Source organism: Nerophis ophidion, linkage group LG11 (genome assembly GCF_033978795.1).
Source record: "Nerophis ophidion isolate RoL-2023_Sa linkage group LG11, RoL_Noph_v1.0, whole genome shotgun sequence".
NCBI classification, from domain to species: domain Eukaryota; kingdom Metazoa; phylum Chordata; class Actinopteri; order Syngnathiformes; family Syngnathidae; genus Nerophis; species Nerophis ophidion.
Window position 1 is genome coordinate 18,319,816 of NC_084621.1, and position 24,434 is coordinate 18,344,249.

General features: G+C 37.3%; 1 protein-coding gene across 6 annotated transcripts in view; it reads left to right on the top strand.

Annotated features, from left to right (window-relative positions):
• kcnj14 (potassium inwardly rectifying channel subfamily J member 14) overlaps positions 1-15,239 on the top strand; it is a 41,370-nt gene extending 26,131 nt beyond the window's left edge. For all 6 annotated transcript variants that reach the window (XM_061915229.1, XM_061915232.1, XM_061915234.1 and 3 more), the window contains 2 exons: positions 8,744-9,061; positions 14,205-15,239. In XM_061915229.1, coding sequence (XP_061771213.1) covers positions 8,744-9,061; positions 14,205-14,411 — 525 coding nt within the window. In that variant the 3' untranslated portion in view covers positions 14,412-15,239. The remainder of the gene's footprint in view (positions 1-8,743; positions 9,062-14,204) is intronic.
• Positions 15,240-24,434: the final 9,195 nt, after the last annotated feature.

The window sequence follows — 24,434 nt, forward strand, 5'->3', positions numbered from 1 at the left end:
CAGGATTTTTTCCAGTTCAAAGAACAACTTTGTTGTTGTTGTTTTTTGTCCTGATTAAGAGGAATGAAGTTGAAGTTGGTTGAAAAATGTGGAAAAAGTAGTCGCCAGAAAAAAGGGTGGATATAGGTCTTTGGAAAAACAGAAATTCTGGAAAATCCTGCAATTTTTTTGAACTTGAAAAGAGGGTAGTTTGAATTTCCAGAATGCTGGAATGTGTTGAAGTTTGAATGGTTTGAATCGGTTGAAAAATGTGGAAATGGAAGTTTGAAAAATGGCCAATTCATTTTAAAAGGGAAAAATGTCCCGGAAAACTTGGAATTCTGGGAAATCTGGGAGTTTTTGGAATTTGTCAAAGAAAAGCCAGTGATTCCCAAATAGGCTGAACAGTTTGAAGTTGGAATGGTTTGAAATGGGTAGGAAAATGTGGGAATTGTGCAACTTGGAAAAATGTTTCATTAATTTCAATGGGAGCTTCCTGGAAATTTGGGGATTTGGGGAAAATCTGGGATTTTTTTGAAAATGATTAGAAGCATGAATGTCCTGAATGAGCTGAATTGGTTGGTGTTGGAATTGTTTAAATTGGTCATGAAATGTTGAAGTAGTAACATTTTTAATGGCAAAACGATATTACGGAATTCCTGGAATTTGGGAAAAAACAGGAATTTTTCCAGGTCAAAGAACAACTTCGTGTTTTTTTTTGTCCTGATTAAGAGGAATGTTTGGGTGGTGGAACGGTTGAAGTTCGTTGAAAAATGTGGAAAAAGTAGTCGCCAGAAAAAAGGGTGGAAATAGGTCTTTGGAAAAACAGAAATTCTGGAAAATCCTGCAATTTTTTTGAACTTGAAAAGAGGGTAGTTTGAATTTCCAGAATGCTGGAATGTGTTGAAGTTTGAATGGTTTGAATCGGTTGAAAAATGTGGAAATGGAAGTTTGAAAAATGGCCAATTCATTTTAAAAGGGAAAAATGTCCCGGAAAACTTGGAATTCTGGGAAATCTGGGAATTTTTGGAATTCGTCAAAGAATATCCAGCAATTCCCAAATAGGCTGAACAGTTTGAAGTTGGAAAGGTTTGAAATGGGTAGAAAAATGTGGGAATTGTGCAACTTGGAAAAATGTTCCATTCATTTCAATGGGAGCTTCCTGGAAATTTGGGAATTTGGGGAAAAGCGGGGATTTTTTTTAAAAATGATTAGGAGCATGAATGTCCTGAATGAGCTGAATTGGTTGGTGTTGGAATTGTTTAAATTGGTTATGAAATGTTGAAGTAGTCACATGTTCAATTGAAAAATTATATCACAGAAATCCTGGAATTTTGGAAAAAACTGGAATTTTTCCAGTTCAAAGAACAACTTCATTTTTTAATCCTAGTTAAGAGGAATGTTCAGATGGTGGTACGGTTGAGGTTGGTTGAAAAATGTGGTAGGAGTAGTCGCCAGAAAAAAAGGTGGAAATAGGTCTTTGGAAAACCAGGAATTCTGGAAAACCCTGCATTTTTTCTGAACTTGAAAATAAAATAGTTTGAATTTCCAGAATGCTGGAATGTTTTGAAGGTTGAAAGGTTTGAATCGGTTGAAAAATGTTGAAATGGTGAAAGTTTGAAAAATGGCCAATTCATTTTGAATGGAAAAAATGTCCCGGAAAACCTAGAATTCTGGGAAGTCTGGGAATTTTTGGAATTTGTCAAAGAAAAGCCCGCAATTAACGAATAGGCTGAACAGTTTGAAGTTGGAAAGGTTTAAAATGGGTAGAAAAAATGTGGGAATTGTGCAACTTGGAAAAATGTTCCATTCATTTCAATGGGAGCTTCCTGGAAATTTGGGAATTTTCGGAAAAGCTAATATTTTTTTGAAAATGATTAGGAGCATGAATGTCCTGAATGAGCTGAATTGGTTGGTGTTGGAATTATTTAAATTGGTTATGAAATGTTGAAGTAGTAACATGTTGAATTGACAAATGGTAGTACAGAATTCCTGGAATTTTGGAAAAAAAACAGAGTGGAAATAGGTCTTTGGAAAACGAGGAATTCTGGAAAATCCTGCAATCTTTTTGAACTTGAAAAGAGGGCAGTTCGAATTTCCAGAATGCTGGAATGTGTTGAAGGTAGAATGGTTTGAATCGGTTGAAAAATGTTGAAATGGGGATAGTTTGAAAAATGGCCAATTCATTTTAAATGGAAAAAAATGTCCCGGAAAACCTGGAATTCTGGGTAATCTGGGAATTTTGGGATTTGTCAAGGGAAAACCCGAGATTCCGGGGCTGAACAGTTTGAAGTGGGATTGCTTTCCGTTCCACCATCCAAACATTCCTCTTAATCAGGACAAAAAAAAAACAACAGGAAAAATTCCCTGTTTTCCCAAAATTCCAGGAATCCTGTAATACCACTTCTTAATTCAACATGTTACTACGTCAACATTTCTCCATCAATTTGAAAAAAAAAATCCTACACTCACTCATTCTGTACATGCACATTTTTTAACATTTTCTCAAAAATTCCCTCTTTTACGAAAATTCCAAAATTTCCAGGTAATTCCCTTTGAACTCAATAGGACAATATTCAAAGTTCCACAACTCCCACATTTTTCATCTGATTAACCGGAAGTTACAAACGGTTTTATCTGTGTTTTCTTCCCAAGAGCAGTTTTGTCTGTTTTATTTCTAGGGAGCGCTAGAGCGCAATTTGATGTTTTGGGGTTTGTTTTTTATTAGATCGCAATTTTCTCGAGTCCTGTGTGTGTCCAGTTTGGTGAGTTTTTAAGTATTTTAAGGGGGTCAAATTACAGCTCAAAGAGGCAAAAATTACATTTTGAAGGTTTTTTTTTCCAACTTCCTGTTGATTTTTGCTGAAGGATGTTGATTCTTAAAATGTAGGTCTAAGTGAGACCTACATAGAGGTTTTTGTTTCATGTCTCTACGACATTCCTAACGGCAGTTACAAGCAGTTTTGTCTGTGTTTTATTCCTAGGGGGCGCTAGAGCGCAATTTTGAGTTTAGGGGTTTGTTTGTTTTTTTTTATTAGATGGCAATTTTCGCCAGTCCTGATGTGTGTGTCGAATATGGTGAGTTTTGAAGCATGTTAAGGGGATCAAATTACAGCTCAAAGAGGCGGCGGAATAATAAAGAATAATAATAATAATAATAAAAAACCTTCGAAATACAATAGGGTCCTCTGTCCCAAAGGGACATTCGGTCCCTAAATATCATCTTAGCGAAACGCGTCTCTTTGAATAGATTACAGAAATATATTTAAAAAATAAAATGCTGCACATTACTATAAAGTGCAACAGCAGCCTCTAGTGGCCTAACAGAAGATTGCCCATCTATTCACCATTTACAAATACACCTATTTTACATCAGGGCTGTCCAAACAAGTCATTTATTATTATTTTGCGTCACTTTTAATGCTAAAATATCTATATACTAACTTCAGATTCATCGGTTGACAAAAAGTTTACCTTTTTTATGTTTTTATGCCGGAGTACCCCGCCTTCCGCCCGATTGTAGCTGAGATAGGCGCCAGCGCCCCCCGCGACCCCAAAAGGGAATAAGCGGTAGGAAATGGATGGATGGATGTTTTTATGCCCTTTTTGCCAAAGAAACCTAATCTTTTTTTGGCAGAAAAAAAAAAAAAACCTCCACCAAAAACGCAATATTTTCCTCCAAAAATCTTAAAAATTGATTATTTGATATGAAGTAATTTTTTAGCAATGACAGTTTTAAAAAAACAAAGAAACATTAACGTCTATGGGCATCCCACTCATAAAATTGTAAAAATAAGTCACTTTTTTTTTTTCAGTTCAACTCTTGAATCTCTAAATTACCTTATTTATTTATTTATTTATTTTTGTTATTTTTTTCATTAGTTTTTTTTTTTTATGGCTTGATTAATTATTACTAAAAAAAAAAAGACAAATATTTTTGGGGATCCCACGCAAAAAATTATTAAAAATAAGTCAAATTTTTTTAAGATCAACTCTTAAATCTCTAGGTTAACTTCAGTTCTTTATTTATTATTATTATTATTGTTTATTATTATTTTTTTTATTTTATTTTTTTTTTTCACTTCAATAGGTCAACAATTTATAAGAATGTTGATTTTAATCCTCTTTTTTTTTAACAATGACAGTTAAAAAAATAAAAATAAATCACACTAAATATCTCCAAAAGTGTTAAAAAACAAGTCATAAATCAATACATCTTATTTTTTACTCTCAATTAGGAGAGTCAAAGCGCGCCCAAAAGTGACAATTTTAATGGACATTCTAAAAATAATATTACAAAAAAAAAAACATCAAAAGTGTAATAAAAGAGCAAACCGCTGAACTGCCAGCAAAAAATGTTGCAATGTTGACTCCAATAACACAAAGCTGCCATGCAAACTGTTTTTTTTTTTGTATTTTTTAAACTGTCATTGCACAGAAAAATAATAATAATGAATTAAAATCAACGTTGTTATGAATTATTGACCTAGTTAAGGCTGCAATTAGTTCACATCAAATATTCCACTTTCAAACCATATTTTAAAAGAAAATATTACATATTTTGTCTGTATGCCAAAAAAAAAAAAAAGTTTTCTTAGAAAATAAGGCATATAACAAACACACAAGTGAAGATAATAATAATTATAATAATAATGATAATAATAATAATAATAATATTAATAAATAAATAAAGAACTGAAGTTAACTTAGAGATTCAAGAGTTGAACTTTAAAAAATGTGACTTATTTTTAACAATTTTATGCGTAGGATCCCCAAAAATATATATATTTTTTGTTTTGGTTTTAATAATAATGAATCAAGGCATAAAACAAAAACACAAATGAAAAAATAAATAAAATAAAAAAATAAATAAATTAATTAATAAGTTAATTGAGAGATTTAAGAGTGGAACTTTAAAAAAAAAAAGTGACTTATTTTAAACAATTTTATGAGTGGGTATAATAAAATAATGATAGTGAGTGAGTAAAATAAAATAATGATAATGAATCAAAATCAACGGTATGAATTATTGACCAAGTCAAGGCTGCAATTAGTTCACATCAAATATTCCACTTTCAAAACATTTTTAAGGAAAATATTGCATAATTTGTCTGTGTCCCATAAAAAAAAACTCAGTTTTCTTAAAAAATAAGGCAGAAAACAAACACACAAGTGAAAATAAAAATAATAAATAAATAAATAACTGAAGTTAACCTAGAGATTCAAGAGTTGAACTTGGGATGCCCATAAACGTTAATGTTTTTGTTTTTTTAAAACTGTCATTGCTAAAAAATAAAATTAAATAAAATAATGAATCAAAATCAATGTTATGAATTATTGACCTAGTCACGGCTGCAATTAGCAAAAATTCCACTTTGAAATCATTTTTAAGGAAAATATTGCATATTTTGTCTGTATGCCATAAAAAAATTAAGTTTTCTAAGAAAATAAGTCATAAAAGAAACACACAAGTAAAAATAAATATAAAATAATAATGAAAAAAATAAATAAATAACTGAAGATAATCTAGAGAATTAAGAGTTGGACTTAAAAAAATGTGACTTATTTTTAACAATTTTATGAGTGGAATGTTTGTTTTTTAAACTGTCATTGCTTGAAAAACTGTAAAAATAAAATAATGAATCAAAATCAACTTTGTTATGAATTATTGACCTAGTCAAGGCTGCAATTAGTTCACATCAAATATTCCACTTTCAAATCAAATTTAAGGACAATATTGCATATTTTGTCTGTATGCCATAAAAAAAAACTCAGTTTTCTTAGAAAATAAGGCATAAAACAAACTAAATAATGAAAAAAGTTATAAAAAAAAAAAAATAAACAAATAAAGATCTGAAGTTACATAAAGATTTAAGAGCTGAATTTAAAAAAATGTATGACATATTTTTAACAATTTTATGAGTGGGATGCCCATAAATGTTAGTGTTTTTTAAAGTGTCAATCATTGCTCAAAAAAATAATAATGAATCAAAATCAATGTTATGAAATAATGACATGTTTTAAGTTGCGATGAAATCTACTACTTTGAAACATGATTGCATATTTTGTGCATCCGCCATAATCAACAGAATTTTCTTGAACAAAAAAGCATTAAACATAAAAAAATAAAATTCTGCTTCACATTTTGACGGATAAACCCGAAGTCCATCCACAGATTTAAGTGTTGAATAACATTTCAAAAAAAGAATGATGTCTGACTCGTGTTGAACATTACGTGTTCCCAGGGCAGGTCAAAAAGTATCTCACCTAGGCTGAAATAAACAAAGGGAAGTCTTGGCCAGACAAACAGAACGCTGGACGACAGCAAAAACTTAAAAGTGTGAAGCAGAGACATCTGTCCATAAACAAAGTCCAGCACAACCTAAATAGTCTTGATTGCTAACAGAAGACAGGTGAGGGGACTAGCGCTCAAAAGGCGGGCGAGAAAACAGGAAGTGAAAACTACAAAATAAAACACTGAACACAAGGAAAAGCCAACAAACTCCAAATAGATAACGGTAATTTCACCCGTTTGCTCGTTTATCCATTTCAACCGCTTATCCGGAACCGGGTCGGGGGGACAACAGCTCCAGCAGAGACCCCCAGACTTCCCTCTCCAGAGCAACGTTGGCCACTTCCTCCTGGGGGATCCCCAAGGCCAGAGAGGTGATGTAATCCCCCCACCCCATCTGGTCCTTCGCCTACCGCGGAGTCTCCTCCCAGTGGGACGTGTAAGGAGGACCTCCCGAGGAAGACGTTGGTGAGGCATCCGCATGAGATGCCAGAACCACTTTAACTGGCTCCTTTCCAAGCAGCGGCTCTACTCCGAGTCTCTCTCGGGTGACTCAACTTCTCACCCGATCTATAAGGGAGATGCCAGCCACCCTCCTGAGCAAACTCATTTCGGCCGAGATCTTGTTCTTTCGGTCATGACCCACACTTCACGACCAAAGGCGAGAGTATGAATGTAGATAGCTCGGTAGACCGAGAGCTTTGCCTTCTGGCTCAGCTCTTTTAGTCCTGTTGTGTTTGGACCAGATGTTCCTCTGAGGGAATTTAAGTTGCTGGTCAATCCCAAGTTCTTTTGATTACACATAAACTGATTTTAAATGATCATCTAGAACAGAACAGAATAGGTATTTTGAAATTTATTCCAAAGCTTTGGAGAGACCAACCTAAAAAACAACACGTTCAAGTCGCGTTACCTAGTTGATCTGAAAACCTTACGGAAGCTCGGTCTTCTTCGACACATCCCTCGCCCCCACCCACCGGAAAGAATACACATGTCTATTATTCTGCTTAGCCTGAGACCGGAAGAGATAAGAAGGGAGTATTGCTACTCCTTACATTCCTAAAGCTTCAAGGTTAACACACACAGTTTACTAGCGGACAAACAGAGAGATAACAAATGGAAAAACACTAGTTGTTTTCAAATATGACTATGAATATAAACAAGTAACTCTTGTAGATATAAATGTATATCTCCGTCAGTCCTCAGGCCACACTTTGGACAACTTTGATCTCAATCAACCAATCACCCATCTTCTTCCACTTATCCGAGGTCGGGTCGCGGGGGCAGCAGCCTAAGCAGGGAAACCCAGACTACCCTCTCTCAAGCCACTTCGTCCAGCTCGTCCCGGGGGATCACGAGGCGTTCCCAAGCCAGCCGGGAGACATAGTCTTCCCAACGTATCCTGGGTCTTCCCCGTGGCCTCCTACCGGTTGGACGTGCCCTAAACACCTCCCTAGGGAGGCGTTCGGGTGGAATCCTGACCAGATGCCTGAACCACCTCATCTGGCTCCTCCTCATCTGGCTCCTCTCGATGTAGAGGAGTAGTGGCTTTACTTTGAGCTCCTTCCGGATGTGAAGTGAAGTGAAGTGAATTATATTTATATAGCGCTTTTCTCTAGTGACTCAAAGCGCTTTACATAGTGAAACCCAATATCTAAGTTACATTTAAAGCAGTGTGGGTGGCACTGGGAGCAGGTGGGTAAAGTGTCCCGCCCAAGGACACAACGGCAGTCAGAGCTTCTTACCCTATCTCTAAGGGAGACACCTGCCACCCGGCGGAGGAAACTCATTTCTGCCGCTTGTACCCGTGATCTTGTCCTTTCGGTCATGACCCAAAGGTCATGACCATAGGTGAGGATGGGAACGTAGATCGACCGGTAAATTGAGAGCTTTGCCTTCTGGCTCATCTCCTTCTTCACCACAACGGATCGATACGACGTCTGCATTACTGAAGACGCCGCACCAATCCGCCTGTCGATCTCACGATCCACTCTTCCCTCACTCGTGAACAAGACTCCTAGGTACTTGAACTCCTCCCCTTGGGGTAGGGTCTCCTCCCCAACCCGTAGGTGGCACTCCACCCTTTTCCGGGCGAGAGCCATGGACTCGGACTTAGAGGTGCTGATTCTCATTCCGGTCGCTTTACACTCTGCTGCGAACAAATCCAGTGAGAGTTGAAAGTCCCGGCCAGATAAAGCCATCAGGACCACATCATCAGTCAATCAATCAAAGTTTATTAATTCAGCCCTTAGTCACAAGTGTCTCAAATGGCTGCACAAGCCACAATGACATCCTGCGCTCAGATCCCACGTCAGGGCAAGAAAAAAGTCTATGGGGACAATGAGAAACCCTGGAAGGGGACCGCAGATCTACTCCCAGGCGACCGGTGCAATGGTTGTGGAGCGGTTCTCGGTGTTCACACTGTGTTTATTTTGCCACGTGACTGACGTCCAGTTCTTCTCCGCTCCGCAGTCGAGGGTGACGCCGGAGGGGGAGTTCCTTCCGCTGGACAACCTGGACATTAACGTTGGTTTCGACACCGGCACTGACCGCATTTTCTTGGTGTCGCCGGTCACGATTGTCCACGAGATCGACGAGCAGTCTCCTTTCTTCGGGATGGACCGCAAGACCCTGGAAAGCGACGGAGAGCTGGAGGTGGTGGTGATACTGGAGGGCATGGTGGAGGCCACGGCCATGACCACGCAGTGCCGAAGCTCCTACCTGGCGTCCGAAGTCCAGTGGGGTTACCGTTTTGAACCCGTGCTCTTCGAGAAGAGGGACCGCTACGAGGTGAGCCTCTTGTCTTTCAAGTCTCACACTCCAGCAAGCCTAGTTCATCTTTTCAAGGGACAGGCTGGCTAGACCTTAGAGCTGGGATGTCCAGTCTTGGCCAGAGGTGTCACTTGGTGGCCACCTCAGGTTGGCTACCAAATTTGATACATATTCATACCTCTTTCAAGCTGCAAAATCATTGTTGGTCAGTAGAATCAAGTCTATGAAAAAGTTGTGACTTTTCCACAGTCTACAGCAGGGATGGACCTATTAGAACAAAATCATGCAAAGATCTGTTTTGAGAACTGCCACAACAAAACTGATACTGGACTTTGGCGCATTGGCAAAAAAAGGACCCTGCGTCCACTGAAAAGGTGAACTCTGTAATACCATTTTTGGTATTACATCTAGTCTTGGATTTAGATTGGTCAGCTCTGGTCTTAGACTTAGATTGGTCACATTTTATCTTGGATATAGTTTGGTCAGATCCAGTCTTAGACTGGTCAGCTCTAATCTTAAACTGGGATTGGTCAGATCCAGTCTTAAACTTAGATTATTGACATCTAGTCTTGGACTTAAAATTGGTCAGATCTAGTCTTAGACTTAGATTGATCACATCTAGTCTTGGACTTAGATTGTTCAGATCTAGTCTGAGACTTAGTTTGGTCAGATCTGGTCTTAGATTTAGTTGGGTCGGATCTAGTCTTAGCCTTAAATTGATCACATCTATTCTTAGACTTGGATTAGTCAGCTCTGGTCTTAGATTTAAAACACTTCCATCATGTGTTGCTTTCATTATAACACTTATAGAACACTTTTAAAGTCGTTTTGATAGTAGGCTAATATAACTAATATAGACACTTACATTATGTGTTGTCTTCATTATAACACTTATATAAGACTTTTAAGGTAGTTTTGATAGTAGGCTAATATAGACACTTACATCATGTGTTGTCTTCATTATAACACGTATATAAGACTTTTAAGGTTGTTTTGATAGTAGGCTAATATAGCTAATATAGACACTTACATCATGTGTTGAGTTCATTAGAACACTTATATAAGACTTTTAAGGTTGTTTTGATAGTAGGCTAATATAGCTAATATAGACACTTACATCATGTGTTGAGTTCATTATAACACTTATATAAGACTTTTAAATGTCATTTTGATAGTAGGCTAATCTAGACAATTTAGACACTTAGGTCATTTGTTGTCTTCATTATAAACTTATATAAGAATTTTAAAGGCATATTGATAGTAGGCTAATATAGACACTTACATCATGTGTTTTCTTCATTATAACACTTGTATAAGACTTTTGAAGTTGTTTTGATAGTAGGCTAAAACAGACACTTACGTCATGTGTTGACTTCATTATAAAACGTATATAAGACTTTTAAAGTCATTTTTATAGTAGGCTAATACAGACACTTACATCGTGTGTTGCCTTCATTATAAAAGTTATAAAAGACTTTTAAAGTCATTTTGATAGTAGGCTAATATAGACACTGTGACAGTCTCTTGCTGTCGTCGTGCGGGTTCATTGGACCACCCGGGAAGGACATGCTTTTGAGCAGGTTTGACTCCTTTATTATTTCAAATAAAGCTTCAGTGTAAGACTGGTCGCTTTTCAGCTCTTTCCTCCACTGCACGTTCCCGGTCTGCTTTTCAGCTGCCGTCGTCGTCGTCCTCATCTGCTTGTTGTTGCTCTTTGATCGCTGTTGCGGGCTCTCCTCCTCCTTCCTCCTTCTCCCCTTTTATAGTCTGCGAGGAGATAAGTCAATCCTGTGCCGGTGTGTGAGCCACGCACCTGAATTAGATTGCGGCGGCATCACTCCCGGCACGTCCCGCCTCTCCGCTCCGCCGCATTCTCCACCTCCTTGCCGCCATCTTGGGCAGGGCTCCAGCGTGCCCTGCCCCGCCGTCGGCCCGTCGGCTCCGCCTCACGGACACTTACATCATGTGTTGTCTTCATTATAACACGTATATAAGACTTTTAAGGTCGTTTTGATAGTAGGCTAATATAGCTAATATAGACACTTACATCATGTGTTGTTTTCATTATAACACTTATATAAGACTTTTAAGGTCGTTTTGATAGTAGGCTAATATAGCTAATATAGACACTTACATCATGTGTTGTCTTCATTATAACACGTATATAAGACTTTTAAGGTCGTTTTGATAGTAGGCTAATATAGCTAATATAGACACTTACATCATGTGTTGTTTTCATTATAACACTTATATAAGACTTTTAAGGTCGTTTTGATAGTAGGCTAATATAGCTAATATAGACACTTACATCATGTGTTGTCTTCATTATAACACGTATATAAGACTTTTAAGGTCGTTTTGATAGTAGGCTAATATAGCTAATATAGACACTTACATCATGTGTTGTTTTCATTATAACACTTATATAAGACTTTTAAGGTCGTTTTGATAGTAGGCTAATATAGCTAATATAGACACTTACATCATGTGTTGTTTTCATTATAACACTTATATAAGACTTTTAAAGTCATTTTGATAGTAGGCTAATATAGACACTTACATCATGTGTTGTCTTCATTATAACACATAAGACTTTTAAGGTCGTTTTGATAGTAGGCTAATATAGACACTTACATCATGTGTTGTCTTCATTATAACACGTATATAAGACTTTTAAGGTCGTTTTGATAGTAGGCTAATATAGCTAATATAGACACTTACATCATGTGTTGTTTTCATTATAACACTTATATAAGACTTTTAAAGTCATTTTGATAGTAGGCTAATATAGACACTTACATCATGTGTTGTCTTCATTATAACACATAAGACTTTTAAGGTCGTTTTGATAGTAGGCTAATATAGACACTTACATCATGTGTTGTCTTCATTACAACACTTATATGAGACTTTTAAGGTCGTTTTGATAGTAGGCTAATGTAGACACTTACATCGTGTGTTGTCTTCATTATAACACTTATATAAGACTTTTAAAGTCGTTTTGATAGTAGGCTAATATAGCTAATATAGACACTTACATCATGTGTTGTCTTCATTACAACACGTATATAAGACTTTTAAGGTCGTTTTGATAGTAGGCTAATATAGACACTTACATAATGTGTTGTCTTCATTGTAACACGTATATAAGACTTTTAAGGTTGTTTTGATAGTAGGCTAATATAGCTAATATAGACACTTACATCATGTGTTGTTTTCATTATAACACTTATATAAGACTTTTAAAGTCATTTTGATAGTAGGCTAATATAGACACTTACATCATGTGTTGTCTTCATTATAACACATAAGACTTTTAAGGTCGTTTTGATAGTAGGCTAGTATAGACACTTACATCATGTGTTGTCTTCATTACAACACTTATATAAGACTTTTAAGGTCATTTTGATAGTAGGCTAATATAGACACTTACATCATGTGTTGTCTTCATTATAACACATAAGACTTTTAAGGTCGTTTTGATAGTAAGCTAATATAGACACTTACATCATGTGTTGTCTTTATTATAACACATAAGACTTTTAAGGTCGTTTTGATAGTAGGCTAATATAGACACTTACATCATGTGTTGTCTTCATTATAACACTTATATAATACTTTTAAAGTCGTTTTGATAGTAGGCTAATATAGCTAATATAGACACTTACATCATGTGTTGTCTTCATTATAACACTTATATAAGACTTTTAAAGTCGTTTTGATAGTAGGCTAATATAGCTAATATAGACACTTACATCATGTGTTGTCTTCATTATAACACTTATATAAGACTTTTAAGGTCGTTTTGATAGTAGGCTAATATAGACACTTACATCATGTGTTGTCTTCATTATAACACATAAGACTTTTAAGGTCGTTTTGATAGTAGGCTAATATAGACACTTACATCATGTGTTGTCTTCATTATAACACATAAGACTTTTAAGGTCGTTTTGATAGTAGGCTAACATAGACACTTACATCATGTGTTGTCTTCATTATAACACTTATATAAGACTTTTAAAGTCGTTTTGATAGTAGGCTAATATAGCTAATATAGACACTTACATCATGTGTTGTCTTCATTATAACACTTATATAAGACTTTTAAGGTCGTTTTGATAGTAGGCTAATATAGACACTTACATCATGTGTTGTCTTCATTATAACACATAAGACTTTTAAGGTCGTTTTGATAGTAGGCTAATATAGACACTTACATCATGTGTTGTCTTCATTATAACACATAAGACTTTTAAGGTCGTTTTGATAGTAGGCTAACATAGACACTTACATCATGTGTTGTCTTCATTATAACACTTATATAAGACTTTTAAAGTCGTTTTGATAGTAGGCTAATATAGCTAATATAGACACTTACATCATGTGTTGTCTTCATTATAACACTTATATAAGACTTTTAAGGTCGTTTTGATAGTAGGCTAATATAGACACTTACATCATGTGTTGTCTTCATTATCAATCAATCAATCAATCAATCAATCAATCAATCAATCAATCAATCAATCAATGTTTATTTATATAGCCCCAAATCACAAATGTCTCAAAGGACTGCACAAATCATTACGACTACAACATCCTCGGAAGAACCCACAAAAGGGCAAGGAAAACTCACACCTAGTGGGCAGGGAGAATTCACATCCAGTGGGATGCCAGTGACAATGCTGACTATGAGAAACCTTGGAGAGGACTTCAGATGTGGGCACCCCCCCCCCCCCTCTTATAACACTTATATAAGACTTTTAAGGTTGTTTTGATAGTAGGCTAATATAGACACTTACATCATGTGTTGTCTTCATTATAACACTTATATAAGACTTTTAAGGTCGTTTTGATAGTAGGCTAATATAGACACTTACATCATGTGTTGTCTTCATTATAACACTTATGTAAGACTTTTAAATGTTCTCTTTTTTAACGTTTTGGGTTGCCGACCCCTGAACTAGGATCACGTGACCTACGTCATCATTACCGGCGTACAGTGGTGATGAAAACCACGCCAACGGGTGGCAACTACTGGAATCCACACACACCTACTTGGTGTAGCCTCCTGCTCTTAAAAAAAAAAAAAGATCCAAGTTGATTTCTTACAGTTTGTCCCTGGCGAAGGTTGCTAAAAACTGTTCTTTTCCTCATCCAGGTGGACTACTCCTTCTTCCATCGAACGTACGAGATCCCTGACACGCCTTTGTGCAGCGCTAAAGAGCTGGCGGAGCTCAGGTTTACCCCAAGCTGGCGCTCGTCCTTCTGCTATGAGAATGAAGTGGCCCCTGAGCCGGAACCCCAACAGGACCCCGAATGTCCTGCCCCAGGGTCCACCGGACCGGCACAGCATCTTCACCGCTAGTCAGGAAAAGTCTAGTTCGCCTGAGACTGTTGTCTGATTGGTCCTGGCAGTCTTGCGCAATCATCAAGGGTCCCAGCTGGCCCATCAGCACCGCAGCACAGCACACTCTGGTGGCCGCGCCTTGCAACTGCACCCATCGAGACTTTGGCATGCCTCGGTACTGTGCTGATTTATCAGGACTGTTTCCGTGTGGTAAGTATATTTGGCAAGGCATCGATTACATGGAGCTACGAACCCGCAGCAATTTTTGTAGCTTTTCCATGTAATTACCGTCTTTTTGTTGTTATTCTACAAAACCCAAAACGCAGTGAGGTTGTCACCTTGTGTAAATGCTAAATAAAAAATCATTTCCAACTTATATTCAATTGAATAGACTGCAAAGACGAGATATATTTAACATTCACACTGGTTAATTTTTGCAAATTTTTGCTCATTTGGAATTGGATGCCTGCAACATGTTTCAAAAAAGCTGGCACAGGTGGCAAAAAAGAGTGAGAAAGTGGAGGAATTCTCATCAAAGACTTATTTGGAACAGGCTGATTGGAAACAGCTGGGTGCCATGATTGGCTGTAAAAAGTCTGTAGAACGCTCTCCCTGACCACCTGAGGGCCCCTCGGACTGTGGATGCTTTCAAAAAAGGCTTAAAAACCCATCTTTAAAAAAAAAAAGCCTTTTTATAGACATGCATGCTGGTTCTGGCTATTGGGCTGTTTCTAGTTTTATATTTTATTTATTTTTATTATCTTTTTCCTATTATTATTATTACTATTTTTTTTACACTGTGGCACTTTGAGGTTGTTTGCTCAAAGTAAAGTGTTTTTTTTTTTTTTTCCAAATAAAATCTATTATTATTATTATTATTATTTTTAAAAGCAGCTTCCATGAAATGCTCACTCATTCGCAGACAAGGACGGGGCGAGGGTCACCACTTTGTCAGCAAATGCCTGAGCAAATTGTTTAAGAACAACATTTCTCAAGCAAGGAATTTAGGGATTTCACCATTTACGCTTCGTAATATCATCAAAAGTTTCAGAGAATGTGGAGAAATCACTGCACGTAAGCCATGATATTACGCACCTTCCATCCCTCAGGCATCAAAAAGCCACATCATTGAGTAAAGGATATCACCACATGGGCTCAGGAACACTTCAGAAAACCACTGTCAGTAACTAAAGTTGGTCGCTACATCTGTAAGTGCAAGTTAAAACTCTACTGTGCAAAGCCACAGCCATTTATCCACAACACCCAGGAACGAGATCATATAAGATGGACTGATGCAAAGTGGAAAAGTGTTCTGTGGTCTGAGGAAACTTCCTTTTTTTTCTTTTTTTTTTTTGCAAATAATCATGAAGTTCGAATTGAATGACAGCAACACATGTCAAAAAGGGCATTTTTACCAGTTTGTTACATGGCCTTTCCTTTTAACAACACTCAGTAAAGGTTTGGGAACTGATACTTCTGATATTTTAGCCATCACACATTTTCAATGTCTGGACTACAAGCATGCCAGTCTAGAACCCGCACTCTTTTACTATGAAGCCACGCTGTTGTAATTCCTGGCTTGACATTGTCTAGCTGAAATAAGCAGGGGCGTCCATGATAACATATGTTGTTCCAAAACCTGTATGTACCTTTCAGCATGAATGGTGCCTTCACAGATGTGTAGGTTACCCATGCCTTGGGCACTAACACACCCTCATACCTTCACACATGCTGACTTTTACACTCTCACCCTATAAGAAACCGGATGGTTCTTTTCCTCATTAGTCCACAGTTTCCAAAACTATTTGAAATGTGGACTGATCAGACCACAGAAAACTTTCCCACTTTGCATCAGTCCATCTTAGATGAGCTTAGGGCCGGTGAAGCGTTTCTGGGTGTTGTTGATAAATGGCTGTGGCTTAGCGTGGTCAAGTTTTAACTTGCACTTACAGATGTAGCGACCAACTGTAGTTGCTGACAGTGGTTTTCCCAAGTCTTCCTGAGTAAGAAAGTTTGTCAGTTTGAACGTGAAAGATCTTGTCTTTGCAGTCTTTTCAATTGAATATAGTATTTGTTGTATTCTCTTTTCTTTAGCATTTACACAATGAGACAATGTCACTGCTGTTGGGGTTTGTATATATTTATGCAGTTATATGCAAAACAAAATGTAAGATTTAACTTTTATTCCAACGTTTGTACCTTTTTGATGTTCATTGTATCATCCATGTATCTCCTGCTCCTTGTTGTACATAAACATCATGTTAGCACTTCAGGGCTGTCCAAAGTGCGAGCCGGGGGCCATTTGCTGCAAACGAAAGCATTCTAATTTGAGCATGATAGCTTTATTCTGGCTAAGATTACCAGTATACACCTCGGCGTCAAATATAGGAACGATACTTGTTAGCATGCTAACGCTAGTATGCTATCTTTTCCTTTTTAGAAAATTTTGTAGATGTACACCTCAGTCATATTTTGGTACTTGATACGCGCTACCTTTAGCAGGTTAGCATATAAAAATAAATTCAGGTACACACCTCAGAGTAAGATATTTAGGTTCTTCACGCATGTTACAGTTAGCATTTTAGCATTCTAAAATAATCATGCTAAGATTTTTTTCCTCCCTAATTTTGTAGATATACACCTAAGTCTCATATTTTGGGGTATTTCACTAATGCTAATTGTAAACATAGTACTGTTAGCATGCTAGCTATTTAAAATCAAATTTAGCAGTTATGGTGATATTTATTTTAGTGATTCGCTAAAACTGTGGACATGCTCTATTTAGCATTATACCGTTAGCATGCTAGCTTTTTTGTTTTTTAGCTATATTTTTTGGCACTTGACGGTATCTGGCCCGAATGCCAACTTTTAAAATGTTAACATTTTTACCAAGGTTGCGTTTCCTCGTTCTTTGGAAAAAAATCTATATATTGAACTGGATTTGAAGGTGAAATCTACCAAAGTGGCCCAAATTTTTTTTCAGTCTGAGGTCCTCAGTGAGAAAAATTGAGGCTATCTGTTCAAAAACAAAAGATTACTCTAGAAGTGTCGTGTGTGTGTGCAGAGCGCCACACAATATTATACTTTTGGTGAGAAAATTTTGTACATTTTGTTTGTTTACTTTTTTTTTTTACTAAAAGCATGAAACAGAAAAATAAATAAAAAATCTTAAAAGCAAAAAATACATCTTAAGTTAATGCGGAATTTCAAGCAGTCAAAGTAAAAATAAAATATGTATATGTTAATGTGTGTATATATATATATACATATGTATGAAATATATATATATATATATATATATATATATATATATATATATATATATATATATATATATAAATGATAAATGGGTTGTACTTGTATAGCACTTTTCTACCTTCAAGGTACTCAAAGCGCTTTGACACTACTTCCACATTTACCCATTCACACACACATTCACACACTGATGGAGGGAGCTGCCATGCAAGGCGCCAACCAGAACCCATCAGGAGCAAGGGTGAAGTGTCTTGCTCAGGACACAACGGACGTGACGAAGTTGGTACTAGGTGGGATTTGAACCCGGGACCCTCGGGTTGCGCACGGCCACTCTCCCACTGCGCCACGCCGTCCCCTATATATATATATATATATATATATACACACATTAACATATATGTATGACTTATTGTTAACACTTTTATAAGTGGGACCTTTTTGGATACCCAAGACCTTTAGTGTCACTTTTTTCAACTGTCTTTGCTCAAAAAATAATAATGAATCAAAATCATAAATTATTGACCTAGTCAAGGCTCTAATTACTTCATATCAAATATTCAATTTTGAATTTTTTTGGGTGGGAAGATTTTGCAATATTTTGTTTGTTTGTTGTATTAAAACCAAGCTTTTCTTTGACAAAAAGCATAAAAGAACAAAAAAAGAAAAATATTAAAAGCGACTGATAGAATTTCAAGCAGTCAAAGTTAAAAAAACAACTAAAATATGTTTTACATATATATTTTTTTTTAATTTTTGTCTCATAAAAAATAAAACAACATTTTATATATATATATATATAAATATATATATATATATATGTGTATATAATAACATTTTGTGTGTGTATATATATATATATATTTTGTATGTGTATATATATATATATATTTTATATATATATATATATATAGAAAATATATATATACAAAATGTTGTTTTATTTTTTATGCGAAAAAAATAAAAATAATACAAATTATATATATATATATATATATATATATATATATATTTGATTTTTTTCTCATAAAAAATAAAATATATATATGTTTTTATTTATTTAGTTTTTTATGATCAAAAAATAAATATATATATATATAATTTATATACATATATATATATGTATATATATATACAAATATAATAAATTATATATATTTTTTCCTCATACATTTTTAAAAAAAATATACATAAAATTTTGGGGGGAGAAATAAATAAAAATTATAGATATATATATAAATATACATATATACATATATATATATTTATATATATATAATTTTTATTTTTAACAAGTATTTTTTTTTCTCGTAAATTATTTTAAAATTAAAAAAAAAAAAAAAAAATATATATATATATATATATATATATATATATATATATATATATATATATATATATATATATATATATATACATATATGGCCCTGTGATGAGGGGGCGACTTGTCCAGGGTCTACCACGCCTACCGCTCGAACACAGCTGAGATAGGCTCCAGCGACCCCCTGCGACCCTAAAAGGGACAAGCGGTGGAAAAATGGATGGATGTATATATATATGCAAGAAATATTTATATATATATATGTATATATATCTATCCATCCATCCATTTTTTACCGCTCTTTACCTTTGGGGTCGCGGGGGCCGCGGGGGCCGCTGGAGCCTATCTCATCTACAATCGGGCGGAAGGTTGCGTACACCGTGGACAAGTCGCCACCTCATCGCAAGGCATGTATATATATATATATATTTATATATATATGTATATATGTAATAATTTTTTCTTATATTCTTAACACTTTTTGGATCCCCAAGTCCTTTAGTGTAACTTTTTTCAACTGTCATTGCTCAAAAACATCAAATATTAAATTTTGAAATTTGAGGTGGGAATATTTTGCATATTTTATGTGTTTGCCGAATAAAAAACAAGCTTTTTTTTTAACAAAAAGCATAAAACATAAAAAAAAAATCTGATAGTTTCTTAAGTTGATGCAGAATTTCAAGCAGTCAAAGTAAAAAAAAATAATGATATGACTTATTTTTAACACTTTTATGAGCGGGACTTTTTGTCACTTTTTCAACTGTCACTGCTCAAACAATAATAAAGAATAACAATCAATGTTGTTATCAATTATTGACCCAAACTCGAAGTAAGGGATCATGCTTTTTATAAATGAATTGTACTGGTTTTGAAAATGAAAAATGTCAAAGTGGCCCCCGCGTGCTTTGATGTTTCAGTGGGAGGAGTTTGGACCCCCCAGTTGTAGTACGTCATGTGTTCAACTCTGAGAAGATTGTGTTTGTGACATCGACTCATTGGACCTTTATTTTGTTAAGTCCCTTCTGAGTTGGAAATGTGCTAAGACACACTTTTTCGAGGTTTCCTGTGCTATATCAAAGGTGTCCAAAGAGTGGCCTGTGGGCCATTTTTACTTCTTATAATTTCACTCGTTCAGGAATAAATGCAACTATTGTTAGATTTGACATTCATTTGCCTTTTTTTCACTTCTACAAAAAATATATACAGTAACAATGCTAACAATCCAAACATTGTACAGTAACAATTTTGCAGCCGAACGCCTCAGAGCCCTTAACTTGCCACCTGACACATGTTGTTAACATGCTAACACTAACGTGCTAACTTTTTTTGCTAATTTTGCAGCTGAACGCTTCAGAGCCCTGTAACTTGGCACGCTAACATGCTATCCATTACCGTGCTAACTCTCAGTAGATTTTGCAGCCGAACGCTTCAGAATCCTACAACTTGGTGCTTGACCTATGCTGTTAGCATGCCAACACAACCATGCTAACTTTTTTTTTGCCAATTTTGCAGCCTAACGCCTCTAAGAGTCCTATAATTTGGTGCTACCTGTGATGTTAGCATGCCAACGCTACCGTGCTAACTTTTTTTAGCGAATAATTTCCAGCCTAACGCCTCTAAGAGTCCTGTAACTTGGTACTTGACACATATTGTTAGCGTGCTAACGCTACCGGGCTAACTTTCATTACATTTTGCAGCCGAACGCCTCAGAGTCCTATAACTTGTTCTTGACTTGTGTTGTTAGCATGCTAACACTACCGTGCTAACTTTTTTTTTCTGCCAATTTTGCAGCTTAACGCCTCTAAGAGTCCTATAACTTGGTGCTACCTGTGATGTTAGCATGCCAACGCTACCGTGCTAACTTTTTTAAGCCAATTTTGCAGCCTAACGCCTCTAAGAGTCCTGTAACTTGGTACTTGACACGTATTGTGAATTGTGAATTATATTTATATAGCGCTTTTCTCAAGTGACTCAAAGCGCTTTACATAGTGACACCCAATATCTAGGTTACATTTAAACCAGTGTGGGTGGCGGTGGCACTGTATTGTTAGCATGCCAACACTACCATGCTAACTTGTTTTTGTTTTTTTGCCAATTTTGCAAACTGAACGCCTCAGAGCCCTGTAACTTGGCATGGTTACATGCTATCATTACCGTGCTAACTTCCATCCATCCATCCATTTTCTACCGCTAATTCCCTTTCGGGGTCATGGGGGGCGCTGGCGCCTATCTCAGCTACAATCGGGCGGAAGGCAGGGTACACCCTGGACAAGTCGCCACCTCATCGCAGGGCTAACACAGATAGACAGACAACATTCACACTCTAGGGCCAGTTTAGTGTTGCCAATCAACCTATCCCCAGGTGCATGTCTTTGGAGGTGGGAGGAAGCCGGAGTACCCGGAGGGAACCCACGCATTCACGGGGAGAACATGCAAACTCCACACAGAAAGATCCCGAGCCTGGATTTGAACCCAGGACTGCAGGACCTTCGTATTGTGAGGCAGACGCACTAACCCCTCTGCCACCGTGAAGCCCGTGCTAACTTATAGTACATTTTTCAGCCGAACACTTCAGTGACCTATAACTTGGTGCTTGACTCGTGTAGCTAGCAAGCTAACACTACCGTGCTAACTTTTTTTTTGCCAGTTTTGCAGCCTAACTCTTCTAAAAGTCCTATAACTTGGTGTTACCTATGCTTTTAGCATGCCAATGCTACGGTGTTAACTTTTTTTTAGCCAATTTTGCAGCCTAACGCCTCTAAGACTCCTATAACTTGATGCTACCTATGATGTTAGCATGCCAGCGCTACCGTGCTAACATTTTTTAGCCAATTTTGCATCCTAACGCCTCTAAAAGTCCTATAACTTGGTGCTACCTGTGATGTTAGCATGCCAACGCTACCGTGCTAACTTTTTTTAGCCAATTTTGCAGCCTAATGCCTCTAAAAGTCCTATAACTTGGTGTTACCTATGCTTTTAGCATGCCAATGCTACGGTGCTAACTTTTTTTAGCCAATTTTGCAGCCTAACGCCTCTAAGAGTCCTATAACTTGGTGCTGCCTATGATGTTAGCATGCCAGCGCTACCGTGCTAACTTTTTTTAGCCAATTTTTCAGCCTAACGCCTCTAAAAGTCCTATAACTTGGTGCTACCTGTGATGTTAGTATGCCAACGCTACCGTGCTAACTTTTTTTAGCCAATTTTGCAGCCTAACGCCTCTAAGAGTCCTATAACTTGGTGCTGCCTATGATGTTAGCATGCCAGCGCTACCGTGCTAACTTTTTTTAGCCAATTTTTCAGCCTAACGCCTCTAAAAGTCCTATAACTTGGTGCTACCTGTGATGTTAGTATGCCAACGCTACCGTGCTAACTTTTTTTAGCCAATTTTGCAGCCTAACGCCTTTAAGAGTCCTGTAACTTGGTGCTTGACCTATGCTGTTAGCATACCAACGCTACCGTGCTAACTTTTTTTTGCCAATTTTGCAGCCTAACGCCTCTAAAAGTCCTATAACTTGGTGCTACCTGTGATGTTAGTATGCCAACGCTACCGTGCTAACTTTTTTTAGCCAATTTTGCAGCCTAACGCCTCTAAGAGTCCTGTAACTTGGTGCTTGACCTATGCTGCTAGCATGCCAAGATCTACCGTGCAAACTTTTTTTTGGCCAATTTTGCAGCCTAACGCCTCTAAGAGTCCTTTAACTTGGTGCTACCTATGATGTTAGCATACCAACGCTACCGTGCTAACTTTTTTTTGCCAAATTTTCAGCCTAACGCCTCTAGTGCAAACTTTTTTTTGCCAATTTTTCAGCCTAACGCCCCTAAGAGTCCTATAACTTGGTGCTACCTATGATGTTAGCATGCCAACGCTACCGTGCTAACTTTTTTTAGCCAATTTTTCAGCCTAACGTCTCTAAGAGTCCTATAACTTGGTGCTACCTATGATGTTAGCATGCCAACGTTACCGTGCAAACTTTTTTTTGCCAATTTTTCAGCCTAATGCCACTAAGAGTCCTATAACTTGGTGCTACCTAAGTTATTAGCATGCCAACGGTACCGTGCTAACTTTTTTTTTGCCAATTTTGCAGCATTGGCGTGGCGCAGTGGAAGAGTGGCCATGCGCAACCCGAGGGTCCCTGGTTCAATTCCCACCTAGTACCAACCTCGTCACGTCCGTTGTGTCCTGAGCATGACACTTTGCCCTTGCTCCTGATGGGTGCTGGTTGGCGCCTTGCATGGCAGCTCCCTCTATCAGCGTGTGAATGTGTGTGTGAATGGGTAAATGTGGAAGTAATGTCAAAGCGCTTTGAGTACCTTGAAGGTAGAAAAGCACTATACAAGTACAACCCATTTATCATTTATCATTTATCACTTAATGCCAAACAAACACTTACCAATCGACCAATTTAAGTTGCTCCAGTGGTCAAAAGATGCAATCGTTGGTTAGAAGGCGATCGCCGAATAGCTTCAATAGCTATTTGCTCAATAGCTTCAGTTTCTTTGTCGCTATCTGCCTCCACACTCCTACCATCCGTTTCAATACACGCGTAATCTGTTGAATCGCTTAAGCCGCTGAAATCCGAGTCTGAATCCGAGCTAATGTCGCTATATCTTGCTGTTCTATCCGCCATTTTTGTTTGTATTGGCATCACTATGTGACGTCACAGGAAAACGGACGGGTGGATTTACAGATAGCGAAAATCAGGCACTTTAAAGCCTTTTTTCGGGATATTCCATGATGGGTAAACATTTGAGAAAAACTTCGAAAAATAAAATAAGCCACTGGGAACTGAGTTTTATTGGTTTTAACCCTTCTGAAATTGTGATAATGTTCCCCTTTAACCGGATATTAACAAACGCAAAACTATGTTGAATTCATTCTATGTCCAAAAACATGATATTAGTGAGCTGTATCCTAATGTTTGTTTATATTTAAGAACAGATTATGGCCCCAAAAAAGTACATTTCTAGTTTTTTGTGGCGGAATTGACCTCGAAATCGTCATAATAAACGTCAGGTAGCTTGGGAGCTAATGTTCAGGTCGCATTGCCTCGCTGACCTGAGGTCAGATCTTTCGAGTCCATACGCGTGTAGCGCCGGCGCAAGCGCAAAATAAGAACTGACCCCAGGTCAGTGTGTGTCTCGGCTGTTCTACGGCCGCGTCGTGCGCAAACAAAGGGGGGCGCGAGGGCTGACGCACAAGGCACCTGCTGCGGCGCTCCGGTTGGCTCTCCGCTTACGTCAATCATCTTTAGTCCCGCCCCGCGCCTGTCATCATTGGCTAAGGACGTCATCGCTTTGAGCTTCCCAAAGACGCCATTCGTCACCGCTTCCGTGTTGGCGCCCGTCGAGCCAGTCCACGCGGGGGCGGGTCTTGACCGCTCCGTTGTAGCTTTTCATTGGCCGGCGCCGCCTTGTCGTCGCTTCTGATTGGCGCCCGTGCCGGAAGCGGTGAAGCCTTTGCCCTCACG